Source organism: Urocitellus parryii, chromosome 7 (genome assembly GCF_045843805.1).
Source record: "Urocitellus parryii isolate mUroPar1 chromosome 7, mUroPar1.hap1, whole genome shotgun sequence".
Taxonomy (NCBI): domain Eukaryota; kingdom Metazoa; phylum Chordata; class Mammalia; order Rodentia; family Sciuridae; genus Urocitellus; species Urocitellus parryii.
Genome location: NC_135537.1, coordinates 180,448,998 through 180,471,590, shown reverse-complemented (window position 1 = coordinate 180,471,590; position 22,593 = coordinate 180,448,998). Strand labels below are relative to the sequence as shown.

Here is a 22,593-nt window from a genome sequence, read left to right as displayed (position 1 = left end):
TCCTTTATCATCTCAGCAAAGCATTTACAGTCAATAAGCAGCTAATTAATTCTCTTCAAAGACCTCTCAATTATTCATCCTGGCTACAGAAAAAGCAATTAGAGCACACCCCACTCAACCCGCAGGAGCACTGAGCCGCCTGGGCTGCTCTGTGTCCCCAGGGGCCCCTCCCCTGACAGCCTGGCAGCCTGGCCCTGGGGGCCAGTGGGATCCCACCTTCCAGGAGCCTCTTGCCCAGACTTGTGAGCAGCCCAGGTCCTGTCAGGGAGGACAGGGAACCCTGAGTGGTCCACAGGAGCACCGACCCGGCCATGGTCTACTCCGCCCAGGAAAGGGGGACAACTGTGCGGGAGGGGCAAAGGAGGAGCAGGGGAGTCTGGGCAGCCCTGGTGGCCAGGCTGGGCAGGACCTGTGCCCCACAGACTGCGGGCGCTGCTCTTCCTCCCCGGGGCTGGAGCCCAGGCTCCGTGCGCCCCAGCAAGGCCTCCTCCCAGGCGGGAGGGCGGGCGGCTAAGTCGGAGCGGGCTTCCATTCTCCCCTCCAACTTCCTGGAGTTGCTAAAGTCACTTGGCCACAGCCCGGAGGGACTGGGCAGGCGGCCTGGTCCCCTGACCACCTTCTCTCCTGCCCAAGGTCCCCAGCACCAGTGGGGCTCCCCTGTCTCCCCCAAACTAGCCGCGGCCGGCATGCGCAGGGTTAACTCGGCGCTCCCGACCGCGCGCTGGGGGTGGGGGGCGGGGGCGTGCCTGTCGGGAAGTATGGATTTCTGCAGTGGTTTTACTGGAAAAGCTGAAGCCGAAGGTGGGAGGGGGTCACCATGGCAACTTCTGGCTGTGGGAACAGGTTGGCTAGTGGGAACCAATTCTTCCAGGGGCCCCAGGGGGCCCGGCAGGCCGTGGGCGCCCGGGGGACCCTACGCAGGCCTCCCAGGGATCCTCGCCGCCGCCGAGGCTCTCCCCGCCCGGTAAGGGCTCCCCAGGGCTGGGCCCCTGGCTCGGCCGCCCCGCCCCCATCGGAGCCCCTACACCGAGCTGTCAATCTGTCAATCGATGAGCCAATTACCAGGCCGCCGGGGCCCGCGGGAGTCTCCCTCCTGGAGAGCTTTCCCTCCGCGCTGGGCTCGCGGCCTGGGTGAAGTTCAGCCGATGCCGCAGGAGTCCCGCGCCGGCCTGACCCACCCGAGGGTCTGGGGTGAGGGGTCAGATGGCAGCCAAGGAGCAAGTTCTTTCCCACCCCAGCAGCACGCACAGCCCTGGCAGGGAGCGAGACCCCGGCCTCTAGTGCCCAGGAAGGGGTGAGGGATGAGGACCCGAGACTCAGGTGCACCTCCAAACCCCAACGCCCGCTGTGGGCACCTGGGGCCACCCTGCCCAGCGCCCTATCTGTTGTGGGCTCCCCCAGGCTGGACCTCCTTCGACACCCCACTAGAGCAGCTGATTCAGCCTCGGACCCCTGAGGCTTACTGGGTGTGGGGCGCATGGGACCCAGGCATGTGGCCAAGTGTGCATGGTGTGCACCAGAGCAGACCCTGCCAGGAGAGGCCCAGGCTGGACTTGGGCCCCTGCAAACCCTGCAGGCTGGTGGGAGGGTCAGGCCTGTGTGTGTGTGTCAGTGACAGTGTCCGGAAGACACTTCCAGGAATCTCCAGGGGGCGGTGCCGAAACTCGGGGACCAGGCAGGGAGGGGGTGTGCAGTGATGGAGGAGGGTCCACTGTGCTCAGCTTCTTGTGAAGTCGCCTGGAATGACCACCCATCCCTGAAGGGCCGTGATCGCCAACCCCGGCTCTGCTGGAGATCCTTAGACGGGTAACTCCTCTGAATGTTGGTTTCCTCATCTAGGAAATGGGCACGAGAAGACCACTCCTGTCTCCAGGAAGTGGTCACTAAAATGAGACTAGGTGATGCTAGGGAAATCGATGGACGCAGGATGCCAAAGTCCCCCGTCCTCTCCCTCCCTCTCCTGCCAGAAAAGAGCCGGCCGGTCTTATGGCCTCTTGCTGATACGTGCGGCTGCACAGGGAGGATCGGTTCCCTAGGGACGCACCCCGAGCATTGGCCTCTGGCCATGGCGCCCCCTACCGGCGGTGTCTGCGCAGACCAGAGCCGGAGAGAGGACTAAACCTGCCCGGTGTTGACTCCCGCGACCGAGGCACTGGTGACCAAGACACAGGTGCGGCCTCCCAAGGCCGCGGTGCGGAGTCAACCTGTGATCACCACCGGTCCCGCACCAGGGGGCTGACTTGGGGTCGCTCCCGCACCCGCTGCTCCCCGCCCCGCGCCTGCGCTCCTGCTCTCGGGTCTGCCGAAGCCCGATAAAACATTTGGGGGAGATAAGTGCTGCGTATAAATAATTAAGACCACATGCACACTCGCCAACAGCAACAACAAAAAGTTTAAACCCCCATTCCGGGAACTGCGGCCTCACTGTGGCCCGGGGCGGGGCTGCTAAGGCCCACCTCACCGACTGGCTCCTGGGGAGGATGCCTGGTCCTCCCCAGCGACAGGGGCCTGCCTCCCTGCGTGGCCTAGAGAGCGCCTATAGAGGGTGGCAGAGGGACTTCCAGCCCAGGGGTGGCCCGGAGGACGCTGGCACCAACAAGAGGTGGCCTCAGGCACCCAGGCCCAGCCCCCAGGCCCAGCCTCCAGCAGGGTTTGCTGAAGCCAACACCGGACAGCCCCTAGGCAGCCAGTTGGTTCCCAGTAAGCACTGTCAAATAAACACTCAACTCCAGGCTCCCGGGGCGAGGCTGTCCTGAGCTCTTGATGAGGGCACAGCACCCAGGAGTCAGCGGTCAGCACACGCTCCTCCTCTGCTCCTCCTCTGCTCAGGGTCAGCACCAGATTGCCCCTGCAGGGCTTGATCTGTCGTGTCCCTGCTAGAGGACATGGCAGGGTCCTGCTGACAGCAGTGTCTAATCCCACGTTCTGCCTGTTCATGGTCCTCTGTCCCACCCACTGTCCCACCAAGTCCTGGCTTGCTGGAGCTGCCCCTGGTGGTCCACCAGGCTCCCTGCGGGTCCATCCTCTTCTTCCCCCCATGCTCCCTGCCCATCTTCTCAAGGGAGCTCCTCCCAACTCTCTGCTGGCAGATTTCCCATCACATTTATTCAGGTATTTTCGGAATGCCCAGGCTGTCAGGGATCCCAAAATGAGAAGAAACACAGTTTCTGCCCTCAGGACCCAGAAGCCCAGTGAGGGACTCTGGCAAGTGACCAGAGGTTGCTCCAAGGTAAGCAGGTACAAGGAGGCAGGAAGAAGGGGGAGTGTGAGTCAGGCACAATGGCATTCACCTGTGATCCCAGTGCTCAGGAGGCTGAGACAGGAGGATCGTAAGTTTGAGGTGAGCCACAGCAATTTAGCAAGGCTCTAAGCAACTTAGCAAGACCCTATCTCGGAATAAAAACTTAAAAAAAAAAACAAAAAGGACTGGGGATGTAGCTCAGTGGTAAAGTGCCCCTGGATTAAATCCCCAGTACCAAAGTAAAAACAAAAAGGAAGGGGAGTTGTATCTTGGCCAAGGGGTGGGTCTGCAGTGGGAGGCTTCCTGGAGGAAGAGGCTGGAAACCAGACTGGACTTCTCCAGGTGCAGAAGAGAAAGAGGGCTGCACTTGCCTCCAGTCCTCTGGCTCTGCCTCCTCCTGGCTCTGCACCGGGGCCCTCGCAGTCACAGGGGTCCTGCAGAGATCTCTGAAGCATGGGCTCCAATCTTGGCTGTGCTGTTTGCTGGCAAGTTACTCTACCTCCCTGACCTCAGTTTTCTCACCAGTAAAATAGGGGTCATGGTCCCAGCCATACTGGCTCCTGGCTGTCTGCCCAAGATCCTGCCCTGGCCAGAAACAAAACATCCCAACCCTAGCACCCGGAGGGTGGGCAAGACCTTGAGGGCCCACAGCCTCCCTGGAGGGCCCTCCCTCCCCAGCCGCGGTTCACCAGGCACACGAGGTGTGCGCCCGAACTCCCGGGATTGCTGGTGTCTTGTTCCACGGCCCACCAGGTCAGGAAGGCTCGGCAGCACAATCTACATTCTGGGCCCTGGCAGGAGTGGGACGGTGTGTGTCCATGGAATTCAGCTCTCCAGAGATGAACTTCCCAAAGGGGTCCTGGGCTGGGGAAGGGGTCAGGCTACAGCTGGTTCTGCATGTTGTCCCACAGTAAGGGATTCTTGGCGTCCTGGTCAGAAGTTGCACCCTAGGCTGCCCCTCTCTCACACCCCAGGGCCCCGACTTCTCCCTCCTCCCAGTGGGGACACATGTCCATGGTACCTCTGTGCCCTCATCTCCACCTGACCCTCCATCAAGCCATCTGGGGACTTCCCCCTCCAGGCAGCCCTCCAGGCTCCTGAGAGAGGGGCCTTCCTTCCCTCTGCCCCTGGACAGCAAGCTCAGTGGGCAGCTGCTCAGGATAAGAAACCTAGAGCCAGGAAACAGCAACCTGCAGGCCTTCACAGTTTGGATCGTGCATCTGCCAATAAGAAACACACACAAACCAGGTGTGGGGTGCACACCTGTCATCCAGCAGCTCAGGAGGCTGAGGCAGGAGGACCCAAGTTCAAGGCCAGCCTGGGCAAGTTAGGGAGACCTTGTCTAAAAATAAAAAATAAAAAGAGTTGGGATTTAGCTCAGTGGTAAAACACCCTGGGTTCCATCCCTGCTACTAAAATACAGACAGACAGACAACACATGCATAGCTATTTAAAGATCCCAAGTTTCCATGGCAGTACATATAGATTACTTGTATTGTAAACTATTTGCAAAAGATAGGCCTTTGAAAAGGGATAACTACTAGGTGTAGACTGCTCTCCACCCCCTTGGACCACCCTGTGCGTCCCTGTCTTGGAGAACAATGTGAAGGAGACACCCCTTGTGCTTCCCAGCCATGGCAGTTCCTGGCACCTCGAGTTCCAACCTTCCTTCTTCCCAGAGCTCCCCTCCCAAACTACGATGACAGACGTTCTTCTCCTGGTCTCAGCTGTTCTTTGGCTGCTGGGGTCAGGCCTGGGATGTCCAGGATGTCCCCCAACAATGGCATGGTCCATCCCCGCAGGACTTCCAGGGAAGATAACCTAGAACTGCCTGCGGGGACGGGATGACAGATGGGTTGGGATGTGGAAGGACGCTCTGCAGAGCTGGGAAACTGAGGTTTGGATCCTGGCTCTGGAGCCAGAGAGCCTCTCTGAGCAGAGAGCCAGCGGCTGGAGGGCACCCCTGGGGTTGCACACCGGAGTCGCCGTGAGTGCCCCCGGGTTTACAATGGGTCGTGGTGCCCCTCATAGATCAGAAATGTTGGGAGTCAGACACACACTGTCCAAGGAGCTTCACAGGGGAGCTGCATCACTGGGGAGTCCATGGTTTCCTCTCACCATCTCAGGCCCCTGCTGCTGCCCAGCATCTCAAGAGAGTGTGCATCCCTACTGCTAGTCTAGGAAAAGATAAAATTCAAAGTGCAGTTCTTACCCAATGTTTTCACACCACAGCAAAGTCCAAAGTCCTAAGCTGAACTCCTAAGTCGGGAACCACCTGTATTCCCTGTCGGGAAACTGCCTGTCCAGGGGTTCAGGCCCTCTGTGGGCTGGGCACCATTCCTGCCACACCCCTTGTCACTGAGATGCCAGGACCCTACTGCAGTAGTCAGGGAAGCCCACCCAGGGTGACAGGTGAGCGAGTCCTGGAATTCTGCATCTCCAGGGCAGAACCAAAGCCTTGGCTTCTGTCCACACGAATCCCACTCATGTCTGTCTCGGGCACCTTCCTTGTTCTTTCCCACAAAGACTCTGGCCCTGTGGCTGCAGGAGCAGAAGAGGGTGAAGGGGAGGGCCTCAGGGGAAGGGTGCTCTCCGCGGGTACTCTGCCACGCAGGCACTGCCCTGAGCTGGGCCTCGAGCTTGTGGCCCACTCACCCTCAGTCCCCTGTGCCCAGCACTGGGCCAGTGCCTGTGGAACTGGATCTACCCCTAGATGGCTGCCGCAGGACGTGCCAGCATCTGACCCTCTGTCCTCCTGACCAGAGGGCTGAAGGGCCAGAACAGGGGCCCCTCACAGGCAAGGGCATAGGCAGGCAGGGAGCTGACCCTTGTGCCTGGGTCCAGGCCCAGTAACAGGAAGCAAGAGCCCTGATGCCGGTAAATGAGATCCGAGAGAGATTAGAGGTCTTGCTGCCTAATCAGAAGCTGCCTGAAGTTGGAGGACAAGTTACTGGAAGGAGGAGGAAACTGCGGCGGTAAATAATGTCAAACTGAGCACAGGCCCCAGCCGACAGCAGCAGGCCTGAGGCTGTGGGGCGGGGCAGGTGGAGTGAGGTGCAGGGGCTCGGGTGTACCCTGGACTCAGCTGGAGCCTGGGCCCTGGACAGGGGGCTTAGACACTCCCTGGGCTTCAGTCTGTTCCAGAGCTTGGCAGGAACCCCTGGGACTCAGTCCCCAGGCCCCTGCCTCCAGGGTCCATGCACATCACAGCCTCCCAGCCCCCCAGGGAGGCCCTTGAGTCAGGGACCCAGCTGTGGGGCTTGCAGGGCTCCCTCAAGTCTTCTCTGCCCCCCACCAAAGCCCAGGTTCCTGGAAGCTGGCTGCTTCCCGGCAGCTCAGGGGGAGCCGCGGCAGTGGTCCCAGAGGGTTCCCAGGGTTCCACCTGCTCCGCCCACCCTGCTCTCAGGCCTTCAGCCTGGGCTCCTAGGCTCCAAGTCTGCCCCCCAGCCCCACCCCACCCCTCAGGCCCTCAAAGCCTACAGCTCTCTGTGGCTACACCCCTGGACCCCAAAGTGTGGGCGCTGACCAGTTGCTCCAATCCCAGTATGCAGAGCTCCAGCCTCTTGGGAGGAGGGTGCAGGGCAGTGCCTGTCGCGTACCAGGCTTCCTGAGGCTGGGGCAGGGACCCCAGGCTGACCAGAGGCCACCTCTGAGTGCCCTTCGGTGGTGGTGTCTTCATGGTATCCCTGGCTTCCCTGGACCCCTATTGCCTCTGACGCTTCTTCAGACCGACCTCGACTGTCCGCCCTTGACCCCCGCCCTGATCCCGTGACCCCAGCCTGAACCAGGGCAGCACAGAACAGAGGGTGGCCTCCTGGGCTGCCAGACTTCAACAGTGAAGTGTCAGGTGGGCAAGCAATGGCTCCTCCATGTGTCGGGCACACGTTCCCCAGCGCAGGAGAGAATCACCATGACCTTGAGGCGGGGAGAACGACCTTCACAAGACTCGGGTCACAGAGCAGGGGCACGCTCACTGTGACTACGTGAGAGGAAGGCTTCCTGTTCATCAGTGATGCTGGAGAAGCCAAAGGACAGGCCCAGCGGCGGTGAGCAGCGCCGATAAGCAGATTTCAGTCTGGCTTGTCAATAAGATGCCGGGCCCTGGCGCACACCTGTGATCCCTGTAACCCTGGAGCCTGAGGCAGGAGGATCGAAAGTTCAAGGCCAGCCTCAGAGAGAGAAGACAGGAGAGAGGAGAGACATGACATGAACAGGTTTTCACAAACAAGGACCACACACTCACCAGGTTGACCCGAGCTGAGGAGTCTGACGATGCTAAGTGTTGCTGAGATAGACATGCAGTGGGGAAGTGGGAGAGGAGATCACTTCTACCCTTGGGAAATGGCTCACGAGGTGTCCTGTGACACCAGTTCTACCCTCAGGCATGCGCCCAGCAGAAGCTGAGGCACCTGAGCCCAGGAATCAGGAATAAGAACGTGGCCAAGTGTGGTGGTGCACTCCTGTCATCCCAGCAATTTGGGAGGCTGAGGCAGGAGGACTGCAAGTTCAAGGTCAGTCTCAGCAATTTAGTGAGGCCCTAAGCAACTTAGCGAGACTCTGTCTCCAAATAAAAAATAAAAAGGGCTGGGGATGTGGCTCAGTGGTTAAGTGGCCTTGGGTTCAATCCCTGGTACCAAAAACAAACAAACAAACAAACAAACAAACAAAAAGAATGCTCCTGGCTGCATTGTTTGTAAAGAGCCAGTGTAGACACAGCCCAGAGAATGGAGAAATAGAGTGTCACAAACAACAGTGGAAAGGTACGTGTGGTGGCAAAGCAGGAACTTCAGCCCTGACAGATGGCTCTTGGGGAAGTAGTGTCTGCTCAGAGCAGCCAGACCTAAAAGAACCCACGCTCCCAGAGAGTTCAAAGCCAGCCACACTCCACACACACGAGGGGAAAGGCAGGGAATGTCCATCAGAGCAAGCAGCTACTCTGGCAGAGGGAGGGTTGGATGGGAAGGAAGTTTCTGGAACCCCGGCCCTGGTCTATTCTTGATATGAGTGGCCACCGTGTAGGAGCTCATCTGATATTTATGTTTATTTGTAACACCGTACAAAAATGCTTCCTGCACTTTTCTGCAGGAGTGCTGCATCTCATAATTTAGAAAGAATAACAAGTGTGTTTGTGCAGAACTCTGGGATCTGGCGCTCTCCCCGGCCCAGTGCCTGGAGTTCACTGCCGCCAGCAGATGGGGTGGGGGTCATCATCCTTAGCGGGGCAGGGGCTCCCCAGCTCCACGAGCAGAAGCCCGCTGTGACCAGTCTGTAGTCTGCCTGCCCTGTGCCCGGCGGCTCGCGCCCTGCAGTCCCCCCAGCTTTAGAGCACCTCTCTGTGGACTTCCCGAGGTGGCGCAAGGCAGACGCTCTGACCTGCTGTCAGTCTTCCCTGACCAGCGGGGAGATGCAGGGGCTTGGGGAGCGCCAGTCCTTTCCCCTCCCACCCTCCCAAAGCGCAGATGGCCTTGACATGGGGTGGCCCCCACATGCACCAGCACATGCCACCGCCATGCCCAGCCATGCCCCCAGGCCCAGGGCCCTGCCCTCCTGCCAGCCTCCCAGGCTGGAAGTGATGCTAGTGGTACAGACAGTGTCCCCAGACTCACAGGCTATCAGGTCTGGGTGCAGGCCAGCACCCTATAGAGGGCTCAGAGCCAAGGGGATGGGATGGAAAGGACATTTCCCTGGCCCTGTTTACCAGGACCCGCTATCTCCAGCTCCATCTGCTGCCTCCTTATCTCCACAGGGCCAGCCCCGTTCCCAGCAGCAGCCTCCTGCCGCTCACTTCCTGCCAGCAGCCTTACAGGAATATGCACACTGAACTCAGCCTGTGAGAGTGTGTGTGTGTGTGTGTGTGTGTGTGTGTGTGTGTGTGCGCACGCGCACGCGCGCTCGTGCCCATACCCCAGAGCCAGGGCCGCCTGTGCAGGTGCCAGGGAGCCAGGGGGCTGTGGAAGCAGCCCACCCGGGACTCCTATCTCAAGGCTCCTTGAGCCCGGGCCCGTCTCCCCCAGCCCTGGGACTGAGGAACAGGTGGAGACGGCCAGCGAGGGAGCACCCGCAAGGTCCCCAACCTTCCTCCAAAGCAGGGCCTGCACCAGTTCTCCACTCATGCTGCAGGGCCCCCAGGGTCAGGGATGTCAGACGCTGTGTCCCTCCCTTGTCAACCACTCAGCTGATGGTCACCACGTCCTGGAGCCAGGCCCTGTGTTCAAGGATGGAAGCCCTGGGCCCTGTGTGCCTGGAGCATGAGCTCACCCAGCAAACCCAGGAGTAAACCCACAACAACTGTGTCCCCAGCAGTGGGAATCAAAGGAGCGGCAGGCCTCCCCAGGTGGGCCACCTCCCTCCCCTGCTGGGCTGGGGCCAGGAGCTTCCTGGAAGAAGAGGCCTCTCAGAGACCTGAAGCCTGAGAAGGGGTTTCTGGGTAGAAGGAACGCAGGTGCAGAGACCCATGTGTGGAGGAAAGGCTAGCAGACCTGTGGAACAGAAATGTCACAGGCCAGGGCCCGGGGACAGCCATGGAACTTCAAGGGGTAGAAACAGTGGCAGGAGTGGGCTGGGCTGCAGGGCCAGTCCCTGAGGCCAGGAACCTGCTGGGCCAGCAAGAGCCCAAGGAGGCCTGGCCAAGCACTGGCTGTGGGGAGAGAAGGGGACAGCTGGTGCCTGGGGGCAGGAGGCGACCCCTCGACCTCTGGTGGCGGGAATTCTCCTGCTGAGAACTGAAGACAGGACAGAGTTACAGAGACAGGGGAAGGGGTCAGCACAGAGCCAAAGCAAGAGGACAAGAAGACTGGCTCTGTGGAGCCTTCTCATGCCAGCCTGGGAGCTGAGACCTGTCCCCAGCTGCCACCGGAACCTGACTCAGATCTCAGGTACAGCCAGGGACACACACACACACACACAGACACACACACATACACACACACACACATAGAGGGATACACACATGTATGCCTTGCACACACATATATACCACACCCACATTCATGCACATATACACAACCCACACGTATGAACCCACAGATATGCACGCCATACACATACACACACACACCCACAGGAGCCCAGGTGGCCTCCTGGGGAAAAGCCTGGGAAGCCCTCCCCAGTAGGCCTCACGGAAGCCACAGGCCCCTGCCTTCCCCCATGACAGTCCACTCTTGCTGCTCCTTTCACACTGTAGGCCCCACTGGGCCACAGTGGGGCTGGTGTGGGTGCCCTGGGGACCTGGAGGACCTGGCAGATGGAAGCTGTTCTGTCCCCACTAGTCCGAGGGAAGGATTACTCTGCCTCCTTGCCCTGTCCCTTTCCCAAGCCTGCAAGCAGGGAGGCTGCCAGCCAGAAGGTTCTGCAAACAGGGAAGGACCTTCAGACAGGAGGCCACTCTGTGGTTCTGCCCTGGCTAGGTGGTGCCTGGGACCCACTCTTTTGTCTCCCGGCTCCCCTGAGAGCTGCTGCAGAGCTGCTCCAGCCCATCCACCTCCCTTCCTTCCCACAGAGGCCCCTGCTCCCCACCCCCTACTTCCCAGCAGAAGGGCTGGGCCAGACCATGAGATAAGGACCTCATTTTCTAAGGTCAGACCAGGGGGACTCCTGCTGTAGGGAGGGCAGTGATCCCTTTCCTTCTACAGGGGTCCTTGGGGTCCCAGACCCACAGGGACTTGCCATCCCACCCTTTCAGGATGGCCCTGCCAGGCCTGAGCCCTGAGAGTTGGTCTCAACCTGGAGGTAGGGTTTGGGCTCCATCTCCCGTCCCTCTCACCTCTCCAGCTGCTCTGGGGCCTTGGTCTCGCCAGCACCAGCCTGCCCAAGGCTTTGCCCATGCTGTTCCCTGCCCAAAGAACTCCCTCCTCCTTCTTCTGGTGAATGCCCTGCTCTGTCCTCAAACTGGACCGAGTCGCTGCTCCCTCCAGGAGGCCTGCTCTAGGGCCAAGACTAGGCCTCCCCAGCTGCTCCCTCCTGGCACTCCTCCACCCCAGGGGCCTGAGCAGGGCAGGCTGTCTGCTCTCCTCAAGTCTCCAGGCCTGGCTTGGAGGAGGCCTGGTGGGCCACTGGCAGATGAGCCTGCTCTTCACCCTGGGGGCAGAGGGGGCTCCCCAGCTGGTGTGGCCTCTGCTCAGCTGGGGCTCCTGACAGACGGACTTTCTCCCATTGGAGACAGACAACACCCGAGGCCTGTGCCCTGGGAAGGGGAGCTGCTGAGCGGGACGGGCCCTGTCCTCCCTGTGAGGGAAGGTCACCCATGGTCTGAGCTGAGTCAGGGTGCACCCCCCAACAGCAGCACCTAGCCCCAGAGCCTTGGGCTTCTAGACCATGAGCATTATCAATAATGACAGTCTCAGAGTCACAACAACACTAGAATGAACACTCCTGACATAAAGCTTCCCAAGAGCCGGCACAAGGGCCATGGCTAGACACACACAGTCACTGATACCCACAGCAGCCCATTTCTCAGCTGAGAAAAGAGAAGCATGACTTGTTCAAGGTCCCACAGCTGGCAGACGAGTTGGTTTTTAGATATTTGTTTGTCGCAGTGCTGGAGACAGAACCCAGGGCTCACGTGTACTAGGCAAGTGCTCTACTTCTGAGCTGCACGCCAGACCTGAGTGAAGGATTTGATCTTCACACACGGTCAGACAGCCACTGGTATCCTTCAGCACTACCCTGCCTCTGTGGAGGCACCTGTCCCCCAGGGCAGGGGTGTGTGGAAGAGGGTTTTTTCCTAGACATTGCATTGGCAATCACCCATTATGCCTGGTGAGGTTGTATGCCTGGACCCAGTACCACCCTTGTGTTCCCTGCTTGGCACCTACCTAGATGTACTTGGCACACAGTAGGCGCTCAGTAAATCTATATGGAAAACAGTAAACCAGAAGAAGCTATTTGTGTGTGTGTGTGTGTGTGTGTGTGGTGCTGGTGATTGAACCTAGGGCCTTGTGCATATGAGGCAAGTACTCTACCAACTGAGCTATGTCCCCAGCCTATGAGGCTTCTATTTAGGGGCCACATAACACTAAGCTGCAGAGCTGTCCTCTGAAGACGGGTGATCCCTGGATCCCAGCAATTGACCTAAGTGACTTTAGACATGTTCGTTAGCCTCTGGAGTCTCAGTGTCCACATCTGTTAAACGGGGGCAAGTGTTTCCCAGAGCTGTTGGGAGGTTTGACTGAGTTAAACTCCTAGTGTCTGGAGCGGTGCAGGCCCACTGCGACAATTACAGGAGCAGCCCCATTCCTTTGGTCTCCTCTGCGACGGAGGCGAACCACAACTCCCAGCATGCAACGGGGCCCTCCCGGGCTCGCCGCGAGCAGCGTGGACTACAACTCCCAGCGTGCCCAGCGGCCTGTCGGGCCAGGGTCAGCCAGCCGCCGCAGTCTGGACGCCGAGCTAGCCGGCTCGCTTCTCCTAGCCGGTCTCCCCAGGAGGAGAGAGGGCAGCCACTCCCGCCGGGCTGGGAGACGGGCGCTGCCCCCGCCATGCTCTCCGGACTGGCCCGGGCCGCAGCCCTGAGGCTCGGGGCGCCCTGCGCACGATGGTTGGGAAGCCGGGCGGGGGTCCCAGCCCACGTGGTGGACCTGCGTAGCGACACGGTGACCAGGCCCGGGCCGGCCATGAGGCGCGCCATGGCCGAGGCGGTCGTGGGGGACGACGACTACGGCGAGGACCCCACCGTCCGCGGTGAGCCGGGCATGCAGGCCCGCGGCGGGGGTCGTCTCTGGATGACCCCAGGGCGCTGTCCATGGTGCTTGGCGGGGAGGGCGGCCAGGACTGGGCCCTCAGCTGACATTCAGACGGAGCATTGCGCGCTCTGAGAGCTTGTTGGCCCATCCCCCGGCCCGTTGGAAATGCAGGTCCCACACTGGGCCTGCTAAACTAGAATCTGCATTTTAATAGGATAACACAGTGACTTGTTTGCACAGTGCATTGTCACCCAGCTGCCATCTCTAGTCAATGGTAGAACCAGTGTTTAAATCCAGTTCTTCTTCTTCTTCTTCTTCTTCTTCTTTTTTTTTTTTTTTTTTGTTTGCAGTACTGGGGATTGAACCCCCGGGATCTTTGCCACTGAGCTATGTCCCCAGCCCTTTTTATTTCTTATTTTAAGATAGGTCTAAGTTGCCCAGGCTGGCCTCAAACTTGCAATCCTCCTGCCTCAGCCTCCCAAGTCGCTAGGATTACAGGTGTATGCCACCATGCCTGGCTTGAATATAGTTCTTCTGACTCTAAAATCCATAACCACTCTCCTGCACCCTCTGCTGCCTCCATGAGGACAAGCAAAACCAATCTGGAAAGGGGGGTTTTCCATAGGCTACACCTCCCTAGGATTGGGATCTAATAATCCAAAGGGTGGTTTAAGGATATAGGGGCCCACAACCCATCCTGAGCTGAGAGTTGTTTTATAGTGAACCACTGCATTGGTTCTGCTGGGCTGGGTACAGCCCTTCACTGGGCCAGGAACTAGTCACCAGTTAAACTCCCAGGGCTTGTGTGTAGGGTCACTGGGTAATTGGGACTGGTCATGCATCGGGCAGACACCTACTGTTACCAGGAGTTTCAAAGATGCAAGGCACTGCTGAGCTCAGCAGGCAGCCTGCTGTGTAAACCAGTCACCACATCAGAGCCAGGGAGGTGCTGTGTTGACAGCAGCCTGTGAAGCGTTCCTTGGGTGCCAGGGGTTAGGGGCAAGTGCATGGTTCACAGGGAAGGGGGACTTTCCAGAGGTGCTCCTTAAGGATGGCACCTGTGCCCCAGGCAGGGAAGGGAATTCTGACTCCCAGGCACAGGGCTTCAGAAGCACATGCACACTTTTTTTTTTTTTTTTTTCCGATGGGGCAGAGGCCTTGAATGTCATGCCAAGGGCTTTGGACCTGATGTCACAGTCAGAGAACCAGCATGGGCTTTAGAGCAGGAGCCCCACTTGTCCTCCAGCTGTACCCTTTGTTCCCCCTCCAGCTCCCTAGAGGCTCCCCGCCTAGGGGTAGAGGAAGTCAGCAAAGAAACCACAGGGCCCCACCTGCTGGAACTGATGGGAAAGGAAGCAAGACAGGTGTGAGGTTGGGGTGGAACACAGGGTTCAAACCACAAGAGAGTTTCAGTGGCCTGGTGGGGGGAACCATGGCTGAGGAGGAGGTGAGGTGCAGTGGGTTGACTCAGGAGCCTCCAGACCCAGCTGTGTGGTTACCCAGGCCACAGACTGTGCAGCTGGTAGACTGGAGCTCCAGCCACACCCACTTGGCCACTCACCTTGGCCTCCGGCAAAGGGGCTCACATCTGAACAAAAGTACTTTGAACTGTGCCTGTGCAGCCAGCCCAACTGCTCGGTGGTAACTGTTGATAGTTTTCCTTGCCCCACCCTCCCCTTCCTCCTCAGAGCTGCAGGAAAGGGCCGCCCAGCTGCTGGGGGTGGAGCAGACTCTGCTCGTGCCCACCAATACCATGGCCAACCTCATCTGTGGTGAGTCTGACTCCCAGGTCCTCCATGTACCCACTGCCCCTCTGTATCCAGGGCTGTGACGTTCATGAACAACTTTCCTGGATTTTTGCTGGGTACAACATTGGGGTGTCCTGGCGGAGGAGGGGAGCAGAAGAGACTGAGGTGGGCTGACCCCTGTTCCTCCCCTGCTTCTCATCCCAGGGTGCTCTGGCCCCACAGTTCCTGTAACCACACCATCCTCACCCCTTAGGCTGTCCTGTGGTACCCCTCCCGGTTCCCTGTGTGCATGTGCCCTCAGTTTGCTGACAGGGCCTGGTGGCTGCTAGTGCCCTGAGCTGCCAGTCTCCAAGGAACAACAGAGTGGCCAGCTTCTCCCTGCAGGGGAGGTTCTGCAGGTGGGGTCATGGACGTGTGGCCTGGCATTGACAGCGTCCCATCCCCAAGCTGTTTATCCCGCCCGTGGCAGTAAGGTGTCTCAAAGGGGTGCTGTTTCCTAATTGGCATATGCTGTGGCCCTGGGGCTCAGCCCAGATGAAGCACATGGGCACCCGAGGACTCAGAGCCAAGTCCTACCCTCCTTCCGTTTGTCTCAGTGATGGGCCACTGCCGGCGCCGGGGCTCCCAGCTCCTCCTTGGGCAGGAGTGCCATCTCCACGTCTATGAGCAGGGCGGGGTGGCTCAGGTAAGGACCAGACACCACTCCCCTGGGGCCCGGACATCCTCTAGCCAGTACAGGTGGCCTAAGCGCTGCTTCCCAGGCACCTGGCTGGAACCTGCAGAGAAAAGGGGAGAGCCTGACAGAAGCTGCGGGAAGGTGGGAGGGAGAACCAGGTCTCAGCTTTGCAGGTAGGGGCAGAAGCGGCTGCCTGCCTGGTGCTTGGTGCCCTGCTGCCCCCTAGTGAGCACTTGGAACACTGGCACTCCAGGAAGGAGCCAGAGGAAACGGGGAAACATCTCAAATGAAAACGGGCCTCACACCCTCCTCACTTGGGATGCTGTGTCTGGATGCACAGAGCAAGGGAAAGTCCTTGAAACCCCGAGATGGGAAGGAGCAGGCACAAGATTGGGGTCTGGCTCCCTATTCCAGAGGACCCCTCCCATCCACCAGGAGGTACAGCTGGACCCCTGGACCTGCCTGATCCTTCACCCCTTTCCTCACCTGCAGATTGCTGGGGTGCACTCTCACTTGCTCCCAGACCTGCCCCATGGGACCCTGGACCTGGATGAGCTGGAGAGGGTGATCACTCGGGGCCTTGGGAACCCGTATCACCCAGTCTGTGAGCTTGTATGCCTAGAGAACACACATAGCAGCTCAGGGGGCCGGGTCCTCCCTATCGACTACCTCCGCCAGGTAGGCTCTGCCCCGCCACTTCCCCCACTACCAGCCTGCTCCTGGCTTCCTGTGTCTTTTGAACCCCTATCTGACATGTCACAGGTACCTGTTAGTACACACCTGTTAGTGGGCAGGCTATCATGGGGGAGCATGTGTCGGCCCTAGGCTAAAGATGCAAAGGGGATTACTGTCCAGTTGAGGGGCCCTAGTCCCTGCACTTGTGTGCACATGTAGGTATCAACATATGTGCACACACACTCACTCTGCTGAGAGCCAAGTTCCAAAGCAGCATTGAGGACAGCTGCCCTGGCCCGGGAACACGCTCCTGGTGAGGCTGCGGAGTGAGCAGGTGTTGGGTGCGCCTCCAACTTCCCCTGGTCCTTAGCAATAGCAAGGGGGCCAGGAGGCTGCCGCAGCTGAGTTCTACTCCCCAAGTGACTGCGCGGGCACGCCACCTACCTCTATGTCCTGCACTCCTTGGGGCCTCCTGCTGCTGTCATGCAGCTTAACCAAAATGAGACGGTATGTCCTTGGCCCTTGGCAAGTGCTCCAAAAAGAAGAGTTGAGTGGGTTCAGTCCCCAGTACTGCAGGAAGCTGGCACACCCTGGGTTCCATCCCGGGCACCGAAACCACTCAAGTTAAAGCACCACCGCGGCTCAGGCAGCACGGCGGAACCACTCAGGTGGTTCCAGACCCCTCAATTCCTCAAGAGCCATACCCAGGGGCCTCCTAGAGACCCGCCCTATCACCTGTCCCATTAACCTCTGCCTGCACTTCACCCAGGTACACCTCTTGGCCCAGTCCCATGGGGCCCGTGTCCACCTGGACGGAGCTCGACTGATGAATGCAGCTGTGGCTCTGCGTGTCCCCCCCGCCCGCATTGTGGAGCATTGTGACTCTGTGTCCTTCTGTCTCTCCAAGGTGGGGAAGCCCCTGGGCTGGTCTTCCAGACAGAGGGGGTGGGGGTGCCTTGCAGAAGGAGCTGAGTTTCCCTGAGCTCCTGACCTGGCAGCTGGTCCTGGACTCCAGATGCTGCATGGCCCCTGCCTACCGATGGGTCAGTAGGAGGCTCCTCTCTTCCCACAGGGCCTGGGTGCACCAGTGGGGGCCCTGGTCGGGGGGCCCAAGGACTTCATCCAAGAAGCGTGGCGCCTCCGTAAAGCCCTGGGTGGGGGCATGCGCCAAGCCGGGGTGCTCGCCGCGGCCGCCCTCGTGGGACTGGCTGAGGCGGAGGAAGAGCTGCCGAGGGACCACGAGAACGCACGGAGGTTTGCCAGAGGTGCTCGGTGCCCCCCTTTGACTCCTTCCAACCTGTGGGGGGATCTCCTGCAGCAGGCCCAAGCCCCCAGCAGGTCTGCACCCCCCTAGCCTCCAGGATACTGATTTTGCCACTGAGTCTCTAGGGTGGGACCCAGGCCAAGTTGCCTCACCAGCCCTGCTCCACGTGGCGCCTGACGCTAGGAAGCGCTTGGTGGAGCCGGGATCATGGTTCTCTGCAGAATCACAGAGTGGCCTCTAACTCGGGTCTTTCCTCCATTAACTGAGTCCTCATGGTGACCCACTTCAGCAATAAGGAAACAGGCCCAGAGAGACCCACTGATCTAAGGTCACATGAGTAAACAGGTCCCTGTGATCCCCAAGGCCATGTCAGGATTGGTGCTCTTCTGTGGCAGCTGCTTGCCCCTCCGCCTTCCCCAGCTGACAATTCTGGGTGGTAGGGCTGTGGCGGGGTCCTGGGGTGGGGCTTTTCTCACGGTGGGACCTGGCACAGGACTCCAGGCCTTGGCATCGCCCCACTGCTCTGTGGATCCTGCTGCTGTGGAGACCAACATGGTGCTGGTAAAGGTGGCCGGGCTGCCCGCTGCGGACCTGTGCCGGCTCCTGCAGGCTGTGAGCCCCGACGAGGTGGCCCAGACAGGCCATGCTGTGCGCGTGCTGCTGTTTCCCTGGACAGAGCAGTCTGTGCGTGCCGTGTGGCACCGTGATGTCTCCACCCAGGACACTGAGCTGGCACTGAGGAAGTGGGAGTTTGTGCTGAGGCAGTTGGGACCCTGAGGATGGGCCCCTGGGTCCTGGGCCCCGGCTGGGATTGAAGTGGGGCGTGGAAGTGCCCCAACCTCTGGCAGAGAAGTACAGGCCAGTCTCTGGGGGAAGATGACTCCGCCCAGAGCCTACGGTTTTCTCAGTGATGTCCCCACTCAGAGACAACCAGGCAAGGGATGGGACAAGATGTGACTGAAAATCAAGAGAAAAACACAGACAAAAGAAACAGACACAGGATCACAATAATGGACTTGTTATACACGGGCTTTAAAATAAAATATTTAAGAAAGGCAAAAGCATAAAGTTTTTTTATTTTTTATTTTTTTTAAATGTTTTTTTTTAAGAGAGAGTGAGAGAGGAGAGAGAGAGAGAGAGAAAGAATTTTTAATATTTATTTTTTAGTTCTCGGCGGACACAACATCTTTGTTGGTATGTGGTGCTGAGGATCGAACCCGGGCCGCACGCATGCCAGGCGAGCGCGCTACCGCTTGAGCCACATCACCAGCCCCTAAAAGCATAAAGTTTGACAGACAACTTGAAATCATAAGACTACCTGGAAACTCTAAAACTGAAAAATATAATAACTCAGCCGCGCATGATGGCGCATGCCTGGAATCCCAGCAACATGGGAGGCTGAGGCAGGAAGATTGCAAGTTTGAGGCCAGCCTCAGCAACTTAGCGAGACCTGTCTCAAAATAAAAAAATAATAAGAAAAAGATAAAAAGGGCTGGGGATGTGGGTCAGTGGTTAAGCATCCCTGGGTTCACTCCCTGAAAAAAAAAAAAAAAAAGTCAGTGGATAGGTTGGATAGCAGGTAAGACATAGCTCAAGAGAGAGCATGGAAGAGAAAGAAAGAACAGGAAAAATATATATCTGCGTGAACAGACCCAAAAGTCATTCTGTGAAGAGTAATCAAATCAAAAACCCTGGTAAAACTGACCAAGAACGAGAGGGGGAAGCACAGAGAGTTTTTGACAATATAAAAATGATAAAATTTAAATTGCTTGTATTATACCCAAGAATGACTACCTCTAATATTTGTACATGCTTCATTCTGGGATCTGTGTGTGTGTGTTGAGAGAAGGGAGATCTGTGGTTGGCTGCCCATCACTAACAGTTACCTGAGATCATCAACTTATCAGGGGAAGAGGTTTATTTTGACGCCCAGTTTTGCACTTCTAGTTCCTGACTGTCTGGACCTATGGCAACAGAAGCTTTTACTACCTGGATCTTTGGGGGACACCTCAGATCCAAACGGTAACATTACAAATTGTAACATTCCTCTTAGTAGGAACCCAGGAGGAGACTGGCTTTGGAAAGATCAAGTAGTGATGTTGGCTTCAGAGTGCCAGTTTGCTGTTCAGATGCCAAACATACAGCTGATTGCAAAGTGAATTTTTTTTGTAAATTATGTTATGGTTTATTCTTAATAGTCTACCACCCAAAAAAGGTATGAAATAGGTACCAAATGTGATCTGCTTAAATAATTTTGGACAGCCTTTTCAAAATTATATATTTAAAGAAGAAAAATTAACTAGTCACCAAATTCTAGCACCATGTTGAAATGGAAACAGTGACCTGGAAGGCCATTCTCTAGGGAATGTTTTCACAGAGAAAAACAGTGGGGTGGGTTTCTCAAAACCACCTTCAAATGATCCCTTCCCTAGAGTCAGTACTTTTATTTTAAAGTTGTCTTAGTCCATTCAGGCTGCTATAACAAAATGCCATAAACTGGTGGCTTGTAAACATAAATCTATTCCTTAAAATTCTGAAGGCCCGAAAGTTCAAGATAAAGGTGCCAGAAATTCAGTGTAGGGGTGTTTTTAGGACTGGTGTTCTTTGCAGGTTCTTTGTGGAAAAATGCCCCAGAAAATAGACCCTGGGCTATGAGACTGAAGCCTTGACTACACCGTGTGCTGCTTATTGCTCTGAAGGATCGTCCTTGGGCGGCTCATTTAGGAAGTGCTGCACCCAAGAGTTCATGAGGACAAAGGTGTCTGTCAAGTTGTCAAGAACAACCTGAGGATGTACAGGAGATAAGGACTGCCACCCAGAGCAGCTGGTGCTAGGCTTCAGTCCACTCCAGAGACAGGATGGCCTCTGGAACTGTAGCCCATGTCACCCCAGTACGGGCTCCTCTCTCAAGTCCCTCAGCTGAGGTGTGAGTGGAGTAAGTGCAGATGAAACCCCATCCTCCTTGATCCCTGGTGAGGGACAGGCTGTAATAAGTCCTAGGTTTCTGTGGTCCCCCCCTTTACTTATCTCTAATGAATAAACCCATTTTACACAGAAAAAAAAATAGTAGTGCTCAATCAAGACCCCAAGTGGAGGTGGCCAGGAAGCTGCCAGACACATAGGCACAGTGCTCAGGAGGTGGCCAAAGACCCATATGCCGGAGACAGCAGCATGGTGCACATCTTAGACTGCAGTGAGCATGTGCAATGGGAGAAGAGCAGGGGCTGCGGCGGAGGACTGTCCCTCGTCCCCGCCACCCTCAGACAGATCCAAATCTGCATTCTGGAGACCCAGCCAGCGTCTGGAGCTCTCCAGGGCCCCGAACTGCTTGCTGGTGCTTGAGGAACAAGCAACTCAGAGAATCACAGAAAGCCAGCACCCAGCCTTCCAGCGCACCTCTGCACTGCTCCGGGATGAGCGTCAGCTCGCCATTGCTGTGCAACAAATCCCCCCAACACAGAAGCCCCTTCTGTACAATGATTCACTACTTCTCCGTCTCTGTGGGTTAGGAATCGGGAAGTAGCTGAGCCAATGGGTCCTGTCTTGGATGCTCTCCTGAGGCTGCAGGCAGGACATCACCTGGACCACACTATCTGACAAATCTGCTTCCCTGGTGGCTCACCCACATGGCTGGCACATTGCAGCTGGCTTTGGTGGAGTCCTGGGTTCCTGTGTGGGTGGTATCTGCTCAGGACTACTGGAGCACCCTCCCAACACAACAGCTGCCCCCCAACACCACCACCAGCAGCAACTAAGAGATGGAGTGTTATGGTTTGGATATGAGGTGCCACCCAAGACCTCCTGGGTTAGTACAGGATCGTTCAGAGGTAAAGTGACTAGATTATGAGAGCCGTGACCTGTCAGGCAGATGGGGCAGCTGGAGGAGGTGGCTCACTGGGGCGTGCCCTGGAGGGGTGCATCCTCCCTGCAGCCCCTTCCCTCCCTCTGCTTATTGGCTGCCAGGGGTGGAGCAGTCTCCCCCAGTTGCTGCCCTTCTGCTCTGTTCACCTCGGGCCCAGAGCAATGGAGTCAGCTGACCACGGACGGAACCTCTGACACTGTGGCCAAAATAAACGTTTCCTCCTCTAAGTTGTTCTTGTCGAGTATGTGATCACAATGATGCAAAGCTGGCTAGCTCAGAGGCAGGAGCTGCAGTGCACTGTGACTTCACACGTGACACACGTCAGCCCTGACTCAGTGTGGCTGGGGCACACCAGGGTCCCTGGCGCCACTATGAGGCTGCTCTTACACCTGTGGGTCTGAGCTCAGGGCACCCTCTAGACGCCCAGCTCAGGCCCTGGTCAGGGCATAAGTGGCATCAGAGGAACAGAGCCAGCTACAAGATGGAGTGGACGAATGTGTCTCAGGAAGGAAGCAGAGCTGGACCATCGCTGGCGGGGCTTCACTGGGTGTGAGGAGGGGGAACCTCCAAGGGGCTTCCTCGTCAGGCCTGGCACGGGGCTGTGGGAACTGAGGTGTGCTCTCCTGCCCTCCTTGGCTTCTTGCCCCGAGTCACATGCACTGTGACTGTCACTGGTTACCTGTCCTCAGCAGCCCTGAAGCACCACTGAACCTTCCCTAGTGGCATTTACCTGCCTTCTCACCTTGGCCACTGAACTATGAAACAGTGCAACCAATCACCACAGAGACTGGCCCTCCAGAGTGGAGGGCTCAAGTGTCCTGGCTAAGCCCCATGCCCACCCACACACTCTACAGGCCACATGCACATCCTTAAGCAAATCTGGTGTCCCTGCAGCCACCTGTGGGGGTATTCCTAGAGTCCTAGCCCCAGAGCCCAAGCCCTTCCGCAACCAGAGGGGCCTGAGGCTGAACTCACGCCCTGAGCTCCCCAGCAAACACGGGCTCAGAAACCTTTCCTACTGAGTAAGACAGCTGCCCAGACCCAGCTGCAGGCCCAGCTCCTTCCAGCCCATGCCGACCTGGGGAGGAGGAGGCCCTGGTCTGCAGGAGACATGGCTGGATGTGCACACACATGCACACGAATGTGCACACAGGACTCTGGCTGGACAGTTTGACAACTGTGCAAGCAGACACACAGACATCATTGGATGGACAGACATGCACACACCACTGGTAACAGTGCTTGTTCACCTTCACAATATCTGTGAGGCAAGGACAAATAGGGCCTATTTTGAAAAATTCGAAGAAAAAAAATACAGAGCTCCGTCTGCACAGAGCACAAGCTGGTTTATTCAAGGACAGATTGGCACAGTGTTCCCACAGGGAGTGGCCAATGTACAAACACGGCAGGAAGAGAAGCCCCACTCGACTGCCCAGCTCTTTGTCTC

The 22,593-nt window shown here is 57.6% G+C and overlaps 1 protein-coding gene across 1 annotated transcript; it reads left to right on the top strand.

The window, feature by feature from the left end:
* The first annotated feature begins 12,584 nt into the window (after positions 1 to 12,584).
* On the top strand, positions 12,585 to 18,335 carry LOC113196482 (uncharacterized). The gene is made up of 7 exons (XM_026408430.2): positions 12,585 to 12,919; positions 14,610 to 14,693; positions 15,266 to 15,354; positions 15,838 to 16,023; positions 16,790 to 16,927; positions 17,093 to 17,285; positions 17,778 to 18,335. The coding sequence occupies exons 1-7, from the start codon at positions 12,718 to 12,720 to the stop codon at positions 18,059 to 18,061; spliced, it is 1,176 nt and encodes a 391-aa protein (XP_026264215.2). The 5' UTR covers positions 12,585 to 12,717; the 3' UTR covers positions 18,062 to 18,335.
* Positions 18,336 to 22,593: the final 4,258 nt, after the last annotated feature.

Coding starts and splice junctions, on each gene's coding strand:
- LOC113196482 (XM_026408430.2), top strand. CDS start 12,718: ATGCTCTCCGGACTGGCCCGGGCCGCAGCCCTGAGGCTCGGGGCGCCC. Junction 12,920..14,609: donor CGAGGACCCCACCGTCCGCG/GTGAGCCGGGCA, acceptor CTTCCTCCTCAG/AGCTGCAGGAAAGGGCCGCC. Junction 17,286..17,777: donor CGCACGGAGGTTTGCCAGAG/GTGCTCGGTGCC, acceptor GACCTGGCACAG/GACTCCAGGCCTTGGCATCG.